Genomic DNA, 15,696 nt, shown 5'->3' with positions numbered 1-15,696 from the left:
ACAAAGTAAATTAATGTACACCTTGTGCAATATCAAATATTCTGATCAGTATGGTTATCAATCTTATTTGCCATCTCTCTCACTCTTGTAGACACACACACAGAGTGCTGGGGTTATCCTTTTAAAGCATACAAATGAGATTAAGTACAGAACCAGTGGCCATCTGTAGTTAAAACATAGAAACACAGAGTTGGGTCAGTGTGACAGGAGCAAATATTGGAGTGTTATATTTACCAAATATTGTACTTATGTAATTCTGCCAATTGCACATAACATTTTAAACATATTTTAAATGTAATCTGAGTCATTTATATATGGGCCACACACACTCCTAGTCCCAGTGTATTGTTCAGTTATCTATCTTAGCTCATATTATTCAGTAACTACTTTGATTTATTCGGAAACTACAATGAAGCTAACGGGAAAGGTAAGTAGTTACGAAAGTGAGGAATGTACTTCGTGACCTGACAATGGGCACTGGCAGTGTAAATAGTTAAATTGCGTAGGAGATAAAATTGTGATTTTTAACTCCTATTTCTTGGGAACTCTTTCCTTACTTGGGCACAAAGATACACGCTCCTATGTAAACACCCACAAACACATACACACACTCTTCTGTGATGTGTTTTCTCCTCCATGTAACTGGGATTAGCAGTGAGCAAAGATTAAGCAAATTAATGGTGAAGCCATTGCCCAAAATAACTCTCAGTCTCCATCGACCAGCTGCACTCCACCGACCAACATGAGAGAGCAGTTAAACACCTTTCAGCTCAATATGGGAAACTTGGTAAGTGTGGAAATCCTTTTTTCAGTTTTATTAATTGAAAGTTATATCATATTAGTCTGCTGGCTTTTCTGAGCACTTGTTTACAGAGTTTATAGAATATTAACCTTCCTATTGCTGTGTGTATATCTAGTTTTCTAATGTTTTTTTATTGGGTAAATTTAAAAACAGGTGAAACAAATATAGGTGAAGAATGGTTAATTTTATATGACATATATTATAACCTTTACCAAAGATTTGTAGTCTCTAAACAGAAATATTTAAAATATTTATAAATATAGTATAATACTTATAACTGTTAGTGTTCTCTATCAATATCTATTTTTGTTTTATTTCCTTTGTTGGTTATCTGAAAGCTTATTACAACTGTTAGTACTCAAGAAAGAAAACAAACCAAAAGAAAAATTAATTTTTAATACAGTAATACAGTGGTCAGTTTTTGTCTCATTTAAATGCAAAGCACATAACAATTTACATCAAGATAGATCATTTTGCTTTCCTTTGTTTAAGTTACTTTACTGTTGCTTTAGCTGCAGTGTGGTTCTGATTCATATTGTTTTGTGGTTCTGAAGACTATTTTTTAAGTATTTGGTAGTATTAAATAGTTGTTAGGTAGCATTTCTCATTACTCTTACAAATACTTTAGTCAGCTGAATTTGTAGAATATGAATAGCTTAAGCGCATGGCCTTTTCAGAGAGAATGACATGGCCACCGATAAGATGTTGTGATGTTTATATTGAAGGTTTTACTATAACTCTCGAATAGACTATTGGATAGACATTTTTACCTACAAGATGTCATGAAAAAACAGCAATAAATTGTTCATATAGTAAATAAGATTAAGCTACTGTGCATGTTCTTGTGTTTGCCTCCTGGATGTTGATTACTGCTAATGCGATAAAGAGATATTCAGTAGTCTGATGCATTCTGAATTCAGTCATAGAAATTAGAGATGGCACAGTATGACTTTCTTTCACAGACTTAACGATTGTTGTTGACAATTCACTGTGGAATTCTTTCCTACTATTGTCTAGTGCCAATGCGTTATTATATACTGCTTAGACCTCTAAGCAATTCTCTACTATTTATCCATGCTTTTGACAATCATTGCATAGTCTCCAATATTTTTCCCATTTTTGGAAGAGGGGTGGATACTCTTCTTATGTGAAAGGGCTGTCGTTTGTTAAATGGTTGTGAAGGACACCATCAGAGTGATTTTGGACTTGAATAAGCTTGACTGACTTAATCCTAGGACTTTCCAGCACGTGAGATCAAGTTTTATCATCTGAGTATCAGCAGGAACAATGCCACTTCTATGCTGTCATATTTATTCTGTGCACTCAGTTCTGCTTTTTGTATTTGTATCTCTCTCTCGTTCTCCCCTCATAGGCCACATTTACAGTGAGATTATGAATGACACTTCAGCATTGCAGAAGGCTGCACTACAGGAACAGTCTCCTGGCACTGGTCATACCTTGGTACCATCACGCCAGCCATACATGAGTGAGCCTTTTGCCTCAAGGCGTGTGTGTTTCTATAAAAGCGGAGATGCCCAGTTTAGTGGTTTGCCTGTGGTCATCAACAACCGCACCTTCAAGACCTTTGAGGCATTGTTAGACAACCTGTCCAAGCGTGTTCCACTGCCGTTTGGAGTCCGCACTATTACAACACCACGTGGCCAGACAGCAGTCCGTTCTCTTGCTCAGCTTCACCACGGCCATTCGTACATCTGCTCGGATAAACGCACTGTCAAGCCCATCGACTTGGAGCAAGCACGGCGCAAACCACCACCATGGTACCATGCCAGCCCTGTCAGCAACAGGCGCCTGAGAGAGAGACGGAGTCCTGGCCCACGCAATACAAGAAGAAAAGAGCATGCTGCCTTACTGCACACCCCAAAGCGGCTGGTGGTTTTCCGCAATGGAGATCCAGAAGTCAAGCATACATTTTTGCTGCAGAAGAGGACCACACATTCGTTTGAGGCACTGCTTGATCATATATCTGAAGTCATGTGCTTCCCTGTGCGCAGGTTACACACACCAGATGGAAGGAGGGTGAGAACTCACTCAATGTTTCATCGTTTTTTTTTTCCCCTTTTGAAGTTTTTAGGCTTGAGGGTTTTTTTTTTTCATTCTTTTTCATTCTTTTCACCTTATTTTGTCACCTGAAGTTCAGTTTAGCAAGTGATCTACAGTTGCTAGGAGTTACTGATGAAACAGGGTGTTTTCTAATCTGTGAAGGAATGCCAACTGTGCTGTGAAGGTTTACATTAATGTTTCTGTGCTTCGTTATAAAATGAAAAGACAAAACCTAAATACACTATGAAGGTAGTTTTGTAAAGAAATTGTTTTAACAATTGGTTAAACAATCAACAAATTCATTTCAGTTCAATTAACAAATATCATTTAACAGCAATTATCAGTAACTGATAATGAAATTCTTTATCTAGCAATTTTAATGTTTTTATTGATCATTTAAATAAACAACAATCAAAAAAGACTTACAGACAAATATGTATTACTTTTATTTATCAAACCTGTCTAATTTTTAAGAAACATTGTAAAACTCTTGGGAATCATAAAATGTGCATTACAGTAATTAGTAATTATTTTTATTTAAAAAAAATAATTAGTAAGTTGACTATAAATTAAATACATCAATAAATGCCATGGGAAGGCGCCCTTAAGTCTTCAGGTGCTTCGATCTCTGTACGCATTCATGGATACAGTCAAGCACATGTGGGTTGTTTTGGATTGGTGAATACAAGCTCTGCCAGCCAGAAAATACCTTCTCATGACAGGTTGGTGTTTTCTGATTTTACCTTGTTTGGAATAATTTTTTCTTCTTTCTGCCTAAGTTACTTAGTTCGCTAACACTATCTAAAGTAACTACTATAACATTGTTTTTGGGGACTGAGTGCTACCTGGTTAAGTTAGCCTGTTAGCTCACAATTTTGTCTAACTAGTGCTGGAGACACACCTGATTAAACCCACTGACAAATAATACTACTTGTCTTGCTTTAGTTAGAGAAGAAAAAAAATCATATTGTGACATGAAAACAACTATGTCACTTTTTCAATCCTTCCAAAGCACTATCCCGTTTCGTATACTTGTGGAAGTTGATGGAGATATTTTCAGCAGTAGTGCCATAATCTGGATTTTTTACATTTTCTGAACTGTCTCTTTCTGAGCTAATTACACACTTTCTCATATTTATGCAGGTAATAATGATTTAGATTGATTAATCGACTATACTCTATATATCAGTGTCAAAGTGTAAACATATAAATATCTATGTAAAAATGTGTTTTTGCCTTCATTGTTCTAATATAGAATTTTTTTAAATAATTCAGCAGATGCATTTTCTACATTAACCCTGACAAGTGAACCAGGCTTGAGGAAATAGATGAACAAGAAGCAGTCTGCTATGAAGCCAAAAATTGTTGGCAAATTTTGACTTTGATGGAGAAGGGTGTAATGCTAGTATATAAATGAACACATCTACCATGGCATGTCCTCAATGCTCTGTTTCCCCAGAGTTCTGATTCCATGTGCTTCAGTTTAGTTTTAGTTTAGTTTTCTCTACCTCCTTTCTGTCCTCCTTTCCTCACTGTTATCCTTATCACCTGTGTCTAGTTAATGCTTGTGTATATATTTCTGCTTTGTGTTTAGGTCCGTCACATGTTTTTGTTGGTTTCATGGTCGTATATATTCATTTGTTTTCTCAAATGTATTTGGTATGTTTCTTTTACATTATTAAAGCTTTTGTGCGCTTGTTGTCTCCCCATTTTTCATTTGTTAAATGCTCTTACAATAGTATTGTGTGTTTGTATCCTTTTGTTTAAAATGGTTAACGTTTACTGATCAGATTACCGTTTATCAAACAATTTTTCTGTTATATTTTTATTTTCTTAGGAATTATTTACAATGTATCAATGTACAGTGTAAAAGTCCAAGCATTTAGTGCTTGAATACATTTCCTAAGAAGTTAATTACTGTAATTTAGTTTAATACATTATGTTAAATATAACATCCAGAACCAAAAGTGCAATGTAGACTAAACTGTTTAACTGTTGCTTTCCTAAAAAAAAAACTTAAGGCCACGGTGAAAAAAGCCAATAAATGGGGGAAATTTCATGGGATTTTAGGTTATTAAATATGCTTATTGATTTTTCTGGAAGATTTGGCCATGTAACCACAATGATGTATGATGATGTTTTCACACATTATGGGCTTGTCTATAGTTGCTATGAGCATAAATAACATGGTTAAAGACGACCCATCACCTTGCAGCATTAAGCTTCTTTACCATTTCATCCTATTATGCTGGTCTGCATCCTGGGACAAAGCCTGGGACAGAGTGGGAATGGCTTGAATACTCTGTAGTCAAGACATCTAACCACTGAATACTACTGGAAATTTTATTCCTTATTACCTCAAATTTAATCACATTAGCAATTGGAATTGTGGCCAAAATATGTCAGTGGACACTAGCCATGTGAAGGAAACAATGCTGAACTACATTTTAGTCGCATAACATGTAAAAACACAACATATTTAATTAATGAGTTTTAATTCACTTTAAATATCTTGATAATTATTGGTAGCACTGTGGAAATATTAATAGAACATTGACATTATAGATAATTCTGCTTGATGTTAGTTTTATAATTTGTTTTACCTAGTGTGCAGCGTGTAATTGGCATGGCACTTAGGTGCATAGTTACATATTTAATCATGAAAATATGTTTTTCTGTATTACAGGTGGATGGACTTCCTGCTCTGATCTTGTGTTTGGGTGTATTGGTAGCTGCTGGTCGTGAGCCTTTCAGAAAAGGAAACTATGATGTTCAAAAGCCCTTTGCTCCAACTTGGCTGCCAGCAAAAAGTGTAGGAAGGCTGCATCCTGTGACCAGTAAGTCTACCATTCTTTATCCACTTCAAATAGTGAATAGAGCCAGAATATTTCAGCAGTTTCTATCACTATCCACTGCTGTGGTATGCATTCTTTTAATTTTGTGTGGCAGAAGTTCTATATACAGTGGATGTAAAAAGTCTACACACCCCTGTAAAAATAGCAGGTTTTCGTGATGTAAAAATGAAACCAAGATTAATCACATCAGACCTTTTTCCACCTTTAATGTGAATAAACAGCTGTTTCTGTAGGATTTTCTTGGCATCTTCTTGTTTTCTTTCCACTGCTGAAGCCATGATGCACAAAGAGCTTACAAAGCATGTATGGGATCTCATTGTCAAAAATTATTGATCAGGAGAAGGGTACAAAAGAATTTCCAAAACATTAGATGTACTATGGACCACTGTGAAGGCCATTGTCAACTAGTGGAGAAAAAGAGGCATTACTAAGAACAGGCAAAAAGACAAGAAGACAAGATGAAAGACAAGATAAAAACTTATCAGTAAAACTGCCAAGAGACCTACAGCATCATTAAAGAGCTGCAGAAATATTGTTCAAGTACTGGTCACTCCCTGTATGTGACAACAATCCAAGCCCAACTAAATCACCATAAACCATGTGGCAAAATGTGTTATGCTCTGATAAAACCAAGGTAGAACTTTTTGGGCATTATTTCAAAAGATATCTTTGGTGCAAAAAAAAAAAAATTATCATCCAAAGAACACTTATACCCATGGTGAAGCATGGTGGTGGCAGCATCGTGCTATGGGGTTGCTTTTCTTCAGCTCGTACTGGGGCTCTAGTCAAGATATAGGGAAGCATGGATACAGTCATGGGAAAAAGAAAATATACCCACCTTCAATTCTATGTTTTTACTCGTCAGGGCCTAAACAACAATTGTGGGGTCCTCAACAGCTTCTATAAACAAACAAATAACACAAAAATAACAAAAAATCACAAATTTCAATATGTAGTCATTTTTCCCAAAAAGTAAACCAACATTTAGAAACCAGGCAGGAAAAAATAAGTACACCCTATAATTCAGTAACATGTAGAACAACCTTTAGCAACAATAACTTGAAGTAAACATCATTTTGGAGAAATATTAGCCCACTCTTTCTTACCACATTACTTGAGTTCATTGATGTTTGAGGGTATTTGTTTATTCACAGCTCTCTTAAAAGCCCACCACAGAATCTCAATGGGGTTGAGGTCTGTAATTTGACTTGGCCATTCCCACTCCTCCATTTTTTTTATTCTTTAGCCATTCAAATGTCAATTTGCTGGTGTGCTTGGACTCACTGTCCTCTTGCATGACCCAATTTCAGCCCAGCTTAAGCTGTTGGACAGATGGCCTCAAATTTGTCTCAAGAATATTCTGGTATAAAGTGGAGTTCATCATTCTCTCAGTGACTGTGGGTTTCCCAGGTGCTTTGGCTGCAAAACAAGCCCAAATCATCACACCTCCACCTCCAGGCTTAATAGTTGGTATGAGATGTTTGTGGTGATATGTTGCATTTGGTTTTTGACAAACATGGAGCTGTGCATGATAACCAAACATCTTCACTTTGAGCTCAATCCAAAGGATATTGTTCCAGAAATTTTGTGGTTTGTTCAGATGCAATTTTGAAAGCCATTCAGCCATTCAGTCTTTTTCTGATTGTACTGTCATGAAAATAGACATTTAATGTGCTTACAGAGGCCTGTATGTCACAAGATGTAGCTCTTGGGATTTTCTTTATATCTCTGAGTATTAAATGGTCTGACCTTGGGCTGAACTTGCTGGGACCCCCCACTTCTGGGAAGATTGGCAAGTGTCTTGAAGGCTCTTCATTTGTAAACAATCCTAATCACTGCAGATTGGTGAATTTAAAGTTGTTTGGAGACGGCTTATAACCCTTCCCAGATTGATGAGCAGCAACAGTTGCTTCTCTGAGGTCATGGCTGATGTCCTTTCTTCTTGGCATGATGTAGACACACACATGAGTGCTCCAGAACACCAAACTACCAAAAGTTATGCTTTTATAGAGGTAGTCACACTTCTTGATGATTACCTAATCTTGTGCATTTCATTAGTAAGCCTTGACTGCTAATTACTCTCTTAATGATTGTGGAAGTTGGAAGGGTGTACTTATTTTTTTTCTGCCTGGTTTCTGAATGTTGGTTTAATAACTATTGAAATCTGTTGTGTTTTTTGTTGTCACCTGAGGTTATTTGTTTGTTTATAGAAGTTTTTGAGGACCACACAATTGTTATTTAGGTCCTGATAAATAAAAACCTAGAATTGAAGGTGGGTGTACTTTCTTTTTCCCATGACTGTATATCAAATCTATTTTGGCACAAAACCTGCAGGCCTCTGTTACACAGCTGAAGATGAAGAAAAAATTCATCTTCTAGGAGAATAATGACACAAATCCAAGTCAATAGAGGAATGGCTTCAGAAGAAGATCAATGTTGGGGAATGGCCCAGTCAGAGCCCTAGTCTAAAGTCTATTGAAAACCTGTGGAATGACTTTAAGAGGGCTGTGCACAGGAGATTCCCTCACAATTTGATAGAACTGGAGCAATTCTGCAAGAAAGAGTGCAATAAAATTGCCAAATCAAGACATGCTAAGTTGATAGACTCTTACCCAAACAAGCGAAAGGTGCTTTAACAAAGTATTAGTTAAAGGGTGTACACACTTATTTAACCAGGTTATTGTACTATTTTTCTTTTTCTTCTTTTTTTCCTAAAACATTTCTATTTCATCACAAAAACCTGTTCATTTTAACAAGCATCTGTAGACTTTTTCTATCCACTGTATTGAACAAGACACATTTTGTGTGAGCAATGTGAGATATCAATCCAAAATTATTTGCTCTAATACAACCAAGCATTAAAGCAAAGAAAAATGTACTGCAAATTGAATGCAACTATAAATTGTACTGCAGTTAAAATAGGTGATGGTCTGTGGCTGAGATTATCTGAGAAGTGCTGAGGCATTGGTATCTGCAGTAATAACCAGCTTGACCTATATCTTGCAACATGCATCATAACTCTCTCACATCATTGCTGGTTCTAATCCCAGTTTCTTCCCTTTTTCTTCCTTTTAATGCTTTCGTGGTGGTCTGGCCTGATATCTTCCTGTTACATCTACTTCTTCCATGTCTGTGATGTCTGGTAAAATACTGTCCTGTTTGTTTCTTCTGCTGCTTTGTTTATGATAATCCAATTAATCATGATTTACTTCTAAAGGAAAAAAGAAATCTGTGACTAGCAGCACCAAATCTCGGCCTTTCTCACCATCTTCAGAGCGTTACATTGTAAATCAGTTACACAACGGTTTTGCAGAAAGTGCATATGACCCCACTGGTTCTGTAGAAATGGAGACTGGTCAACTACTGGATTCTGTTGCAGGGACGGATACAGTCACCTGCATGGATGGTGACACTAATGAATACATTTGCATGCCCACTGATGATGACATTGAGAAATCTTTTCGAGTCAATCAAGATGGCAGCATGACTGTAGAGATGAAGGTGCGCTTGACTATTAAAGAGGAGGAAACTGTTCATTGGACAACGACACTCAGTCGGCAAAGTGTTACAAGTCAAATGAAATGTGGCTTGGATTCATATTCTGATCTGGGTGTAGCTTTAGCTGACAAGATTGCCTCTGATGTTGACACTGATGCCTCAGCAATCCAAAGGTGTCCTGAAGAATATAGCAATGTCTCTACTAATGAATGTCTTCAGGCACTGTATAAAGAGATGATGGAAGGTAGGGCAGAGGAAAGCATCAGAATAAAAGAGACCCTGCAGCCACTTCAAGAACAAAAACAAATATCTGTTGAAACCGAGAGCCATGATACTGTGCAAAGATTGGACACCTCTAGGGAAAAGGCAAGCAGTGAGCAGGAGCACCACCTGGTAAGGCAGTGCAATAAACGCCCAGTACCTAAACCTCGTAGCACAGGCACCTCACAATTGCAGGCTAGTTCGTATAAATCTGCAGAGAATCTGCAAATACAGGACAGTGGGCAGGAGACAGTGCTTCACATCTATGAGCAGCAGATTTGTCAGAAGAGTTTCCTTGCCAATACACAATTCTATGATCAGGGGATATGCACATGCGATACTGTACTTTCTGCACCCCTTGACATGGTTCCCTCTTCTAGTAAAGACTTTGATTCTGAGCCCAGACCCGCCACTGTTTATAGGTCTCTCCAAAGACAGGAAACATTCTTCCCTTCACTGGCGCTCCAAACATCATGTGAACAAAATAACCCTCCAGAGATCAAAAACAAAAAGTCAAAAATGCATACTCCTCTAACTGAATCTTTTAAAACATCAGCTCCTAGAATGATCTCAATAGCAGATACTAGCAAGAAAAGAAAGAAAGTAAGAGTTATTGTGAAAAAGAGTCATATTTTCCATATTGCCAATCATGAATATAGGAGAAACGATAACAAAATTGACATTCTGAAAGAGATAAAGAAAATAAGAGCTGCTATCTTTAACCAAGCTGGAGTTTTGCGAGGTGTGACTGAACAGTACAGAGCCAAATCTGTCAAGAAATTATTAAAAGGTAAAAGAACAAATCTACCTATTAGTCATAAAAGTGTTTCTTCCACATTACACAAGACTTTTCACATGCAAATTCAAAGTCCAAATGAATTTTCCGCAAAAGACCACTGTACCAATGACAAGAATCCTGCCACAGCAGACATATACCAGGGGAAACTAAGTGAAAGTTTTACCTCACAGAATAAACATTTACTTAATGTGTCAACCAATAAATGTACCCTAACACGGCAAACATCAATGCAAGAAGAGCAAGAGACAGAGGAGCAAGAGACACAAGAGTTTAAAGAAAGCAACTCCATTCCTACCGTGCATTACTCTTCCCCAGTCTTAAATGAACATGTAGAACTCTGGCTACAGAAGAGTGAAACAGAACCACCTCCTGACCAGGAACAGGTGCCACCACCTAAGTCTTCACAGGAGTTAAAGATAACTTGTGAGACTCCAGGTGCTAGACTGGCATCAAAGAAGAATTTAACACCTCCTATTCCACTAGATAGTAGTCCCAGAAACATGCCAAACTTGTCAAGGAAAGAGCAGTTCAGTTCCTCCTCAAAAAGAATCATATTGCCCAGAGGTTCTGCCCAAGAAAGTTCATCCCTATCCCAAATCAACACACTGAAAGGAGACACAAAGTCATCACAAAGTAACAGTTCAGTGAACATGCCTCTACCAATGACTCTCCCTCTGAGAAATAATCACTGGAAAAGAATGTCTTCAGAAGATAATTCATCACCTAATGAAAATTCATTTAGCAAAAGTGCCCATAATGTTTCACAAGAAAACACGCAATTGTCAAGAAATATGTCTTTAAATGATGCACAAATGACTAGTTATACTATTATAGATAATAATTTAGCCACATGTGAAAACTTATCTTCAAAACAAGAAATAAAGCAACTTCCCCACTATGTGAAAAAAGATAATAACACAGATGAGTCCTTGGGTAACGCATTCGGATGTGCAAACAACCATGTGAAACCAACATCTCTAACTAGAGATCCTTCTTCAGAAAAGACTCTGTCCAGCCAACACTCCATAGACCAAATACCCAAAAACAACACTTTGTCGAAGGCATCACTATTCAGCAATCAACGTGTGGAGAAAACAGGCCTTTCTATGAATGCAACATTTTACAAAAAGCCTGGACATTCAGGTATGATCAAAGTATCTAAATCTACAATCACACAGGGATTAGTAGGGTCATGTGAAAATGATAAATGTAGATCTTTAAGTCCACTTTCAGAGAAAGAAATGCCAGTTTTCCCAACAGAAAAATCATACACAGTCAAAATGGCAGTAAGGCCTGATATGAGGCACATTCTAGATGAGCTCTGCCATTCCATTAATTCACTCCGTGAAGCAGCACAGCACAAGCAGCGGTCCTGTTTGGAGAAATCCAATAGCATGCCGGACTTTTCCTCACACTTGGCCTCTACTTTTGGTTCCTCATCACGAGTGCTCCTAGCATTCCTTTCAGTCATGACTTTGAGGGATGGTCTCAAGAACCTGAATGCGTTCTGCCAAGGAGAGAACAGTCTGAGTTGCTCAGAGGCTTTGCTTATGCTTCAGTCTCTTAAGGAGGTGGCAGCTATTGAGGATGCAGAGCAGCTGAGAGCCAGCTTAAATGCTCTGCAGAAATCAGCATCTAATCAATTGCTGCAGAGCTGGAAAGGTTTCCAACAACTGAGCAATACATCCATTAGTTCCAGTATCACACCAGAGTGGGGTGGTTCTTACAGTGTGTCAAGCTCTGAGGAGGAGGTAATTCAAGGGCTCATGGAAGAACTAGGTGTTCCAGACAGAGTTAGAGAAGAGTTGGCAGCTCTCCACACCCAAGAAAAGGAGAGCGTCAGAGGCAATCAGGGTGAGAGATTAGAAGAGCTGTGTGAGTCACTCCCTGAGAAAAAGGTAAATAGATATACAGAATCAGGGTTAAGGGAAGAAACAATCAGGTTTCCTGACCGTGTGTTTGAAGATATAAACACATATGTTAAATTTGTCCTTGAAAAAGCAGTTTATGCACACAGCAATTCAGAGGTATTTATGGCAAATTCATTGCTTGGCACTGAAAAAGAAATCAAAGTGGTAACTCATGAACAGGAAAGAAATTCCTGTCCCACAGAGAGAATACAACAGGCTGACTACGTACTACGCTCTAACATCTGTGAAAACATCTTGGAAGAAGAGCAACAAAGAACTGAGGAGAAAGATATAAGACATAAAGGGAAACAGGAAATATATTCAAAGCAGGAAATAAATATGAAAGAGATCAAAGACAGAGCAGTGTGTGAACAGAGTAGAGTGACCCAAGGAAGAATTATATCTAAGGATGACAGTGTAGAGGAAGATTACATTATGGAGACTGATCCTAAATATTCTCCGCCACTAAACAGCAATGAAGAACTGGAGGAATCGAAAGACCTGATGGATGCAAGTGAAATGGATAATGGTAGAATTACTGAAGTGGACCACAAATCATCAGAGTCAAGTAAGAGTAAAGAAGGCCTGACCACCTCTGAAGAGGCGAAATCCAGCTTAGAAGAAGATAGCTGTGAAGAAGAACATATGAACTTTTCTGAAGATCAGGTCAGTGATAAAGAACATCTTCAAATAAATCTGGCAAGTGGTTTACAACAGAAATATTCCATGATTGAGCCCCAAGCAAAATGGCAAAGTGAAGGAATGGTGAGTCAAGCACACATGCAGTTATCCAGTAAAACAGAGAGTGTGAAGAACAACACTGGACAACCTGAAATGCAAACTACTTTGCTTGCTGTTTGTCTAGAACATGAGACAGGACAGCAAACAGAGAAGATTTATTCTGAGGAGCAGCAGGTGGTTGTGGAGGTACCAGAATGCTACACAGTTCAACAAGAAAATATTGATAATCAAAAGGAATGTAGCCCCAAAGAGGCTGTAGTGTGTGAGATTAAGACAGCACAGGCTAAAAATAAGCATAGTTCAATAGCAGAGCTCATCAGTAACCTGGAAACATGTGCACAAAGGCCTAGCAGTAAACCTGGGAAGTCTGTGCACAGATTTGTGGATCATACTGAGGTATCAGACCCAGGTAACGTAAATAATATTTCTTTAACAGGTAAGCTCACAGACACAACCTCACAATCCCACTCATCTTCGTTAGCATTTAGCTATGATTCCCAAAGCAGCTCTTTAGCACAAGAGTCAGAAAGAAGCGTTCAGGCTACCAGAGTGAAGTTCATCAGGGATATGTTTCTTGCTAAGAGCCAAACTAGAACCCAGAATGGGCAGAGACATGTACATAGTCCAAATTCTGATCTGTCTGATTCCCAGCAAGAATCCACAGACAGTGGGGGAAACTGGTCACAAGAGACATCCAGTGGGGAGGATGACGCAAGTCGGTTAGCCATTGCCAAGGGTTTTGTCAGGAGAACCATTGAGAGGCTCTATGGAAGAGGTAATTCAAGTAGTGTAGGTGCAGATAATATAAGATCCCCATCTGCCTTGAATGCCAAGCAAAGAGAAGGTCCTGGAAGAGCCAATGTATCTAGTCTGGCCTCCTACCATGAAGCTCGCACTCGAGTAATGACTGACTTATCATACTTCAGTGCCACAAATGCATCTGATATCTTTAATGCGCCAACTGATTGCATCACCCTGAATGAACAGGTGGGATCTGGAGATGCTAATCTTAGTGACACAGGGAACTGGTCACTTGCAGAGAAACAAATTTGTGAATCCTCTCCAGAACTCCAGGAAGGGCACCGAAAAGGGAAAAACAACAAAACCATATCAGTTGACCGTGAGCAACATTCTGGGCAGGAAGACTCTCTTCATGGGACTCTGCCTTCCACTAAGCTCGAGAAGTGGCCTGGGTCATCAGGATCAAAGTTTACTTATTTCAACCTTCCAAATGCAAGTGACTCAGATCTGGAACCAGAAGAAAAAAGGGAAGTTAAAGTGGCCCCTGCAACACAGATACATAAAACCATGGCTGAAAGAAACAGCTTTCTACCTGCCTTCAGCCCACCAGTCTTAAAGAAAGCAGATAATAAGGTGCACCCACTGACAGAAGCTACAATACCTACTGTGGTTACCCAGCCAGTCAAAGGACAGACCGCACAAATAGGTGTAATAAAGCAATCTGCAGAACCTGATGCCCTTGACGCACTGTTTGTATTTTGTGGGCAACACTGCCCCATACTGTAAACTATATATTTAGCAATCCACATTGCTGCAGTAGTAATACTCGAATATATAACAAACTCCAATATTCATGATGACCTAAGCTGCCTTACGTTCCTTGTTAGCATAATGGTTTTTGAAAGGCAACAGTTCCTGGAGGTGCTGAAAATGATCATGTGCACCACCTTGATTTATGAAGCACATCTGTTGGTTACTGATTAGCACTTAAGGTGACAGAACATGAATAATTTAGTGCCTAATCTCTCATCATAATGCCGAACTGTCAGTTGTTCAGTGCTTGTGTTCATACCTTTTTTAATGAAAAAAAAAGGAATTGTAATTAATTCAATACATGGAAAAAAAATTTATGTTTTATATGTCTTCCTTATGGAAATTTGCCCAGTGACTTGTTGGTGATGCTAAAGAGATGTAACATGAGCGTGTTTGTTTACATCATGACTGCATCATCTTTGTCTGAGGCAGGGTAAAGAAATGCTTGTTTGGCAACGTGAATGCTGCCCTGTGCATTATGGTAATCTCATTTTGACAAAATACAAAATGTCACAGACATTAGCTCTAGCTCCCAAAATGAGACCCATATGTGGATGATATAAAACAATAACAATAGCAGAAAACTATAACAATAACAACAATAACTGCTAATTATATTTATACAGACTATTAATGCCAGTTGTGAGAATACTGTGTTAAAACACACCATTTGATATTGGCTTAATATTCATTTAATTAATTTGTGTACATTCAGTGTATATACTGCATTTACTAGTTTTTGGTTAGACACTGTTGGAGACTTGGTTGATGTGTTTGCAAAATACTGTATTTTCTAATCAATAAAGTCTATATGTTCATATATCCTGAGATATACCCTGCAATAAAATACTGTGGAGGAAGTTGGAAAAAGACACCAAAAACACTTCTTCCAAAGTCTAAATTCAATGGTGTAAGGTCAATGGCGGCTGACTTTCTTTCTCTCAGCTGTAGTATAAGTATGTTTAATTAAAGTTTCAATGTTTATTCTTGTCTGTCCTAGAAATTTGTACCGCTAGATGGCAGCATGAAACTTCTAATTTCTTCTGCAGTGATACTGATAGATAGCACATTTTGCTATACTGTAAATAAACTCATAAACTCCCTCATCAGTCTGAGGCCTCTGCTGCCTTAGGCTCTGTGAATCATTCCTTCACTTCTTTCAAAATAAAATGGACTCAGTCTTTTTTGTACCAACATACCTCTGACGTTTCTGTT

The 15,696-nt window shown here is 38.1% G+C and overlaps 1 protein-coding gene across 1 annotated transcript; it reads left to right on the top strand.

The window, feature by feature from the left end:
* Positions 1 to 165: 165 nt before the first annotated feature.
* On the top strand, positions 166 to 15,679 carry LOC113539989 (oxygen-regulated protein 1). The gene is made up of 4 exons (XM_053233168.1): positions 166 to 787; positions 2,175 to 2,839; positions 5,550 to 5,700; positions 8,936 to 15,679. The coding sequence occupies exons 2-4, from the start codon at positions 2,195 to 2,197 to the stop codon at positions 14,452 to 14,454; spliced, it is 6,315 nt and encodes a 2,104-aa protein (XP_053089143.1). The 5' UTR covers positions 166 to 787; positions 2,175 to 2,194; the 3' UTR covers positions 14,455 to 15,679.
* Positions 15,680 to 15,696: the final 17 nt, after the last annotated feature.

This window comes from Pangasianodon hypophthalmus, chromosome 4 (genome assembly GCF_027358585.1).
Source record: "Pangasianodon hypophthalmus isolate fPanHyp1 chromosome 4, fPanHyp1.pri, whole genome shotgun sequence".
Classification (NCBI taxonomy): Eukaryota; Metazoa; Chordata; class Actinopteri; order Siluriformes; family Pangasiidae; genus Pangasianodon; species Pangasianodon hypophthalmus.
The sequence above is the reverse complement of the archived record's forward strand: the minus strand, read 5'-3'. Positions and strand labels throughout refer to the sequence as shown.

Bases quoted from the DNA above. Each gene is read 5' to 3' on its own strand.
- LOC113539989 (XM_053233168.1), top strand. From the start codon at position 2,195: ATGAATGACACTTCAGCATTGCAGAAGGCTGCACTACAGGAACAGTCT. The intron at 2,840-5,549 runs GTGAGAACTCAC...TCTGTATTACAG, and splicing joins ACACACCAGATGGAAGGAGG to GTGGATGGACTTCCTGCTCT. The intron at 5,701-8,935 runs GTAAGTCTACCA...TTACTTCTAAAG, and splicing joins AAGGCTGCATCCTGTGACCA to GAAAAAAGAAATCTGTGACT.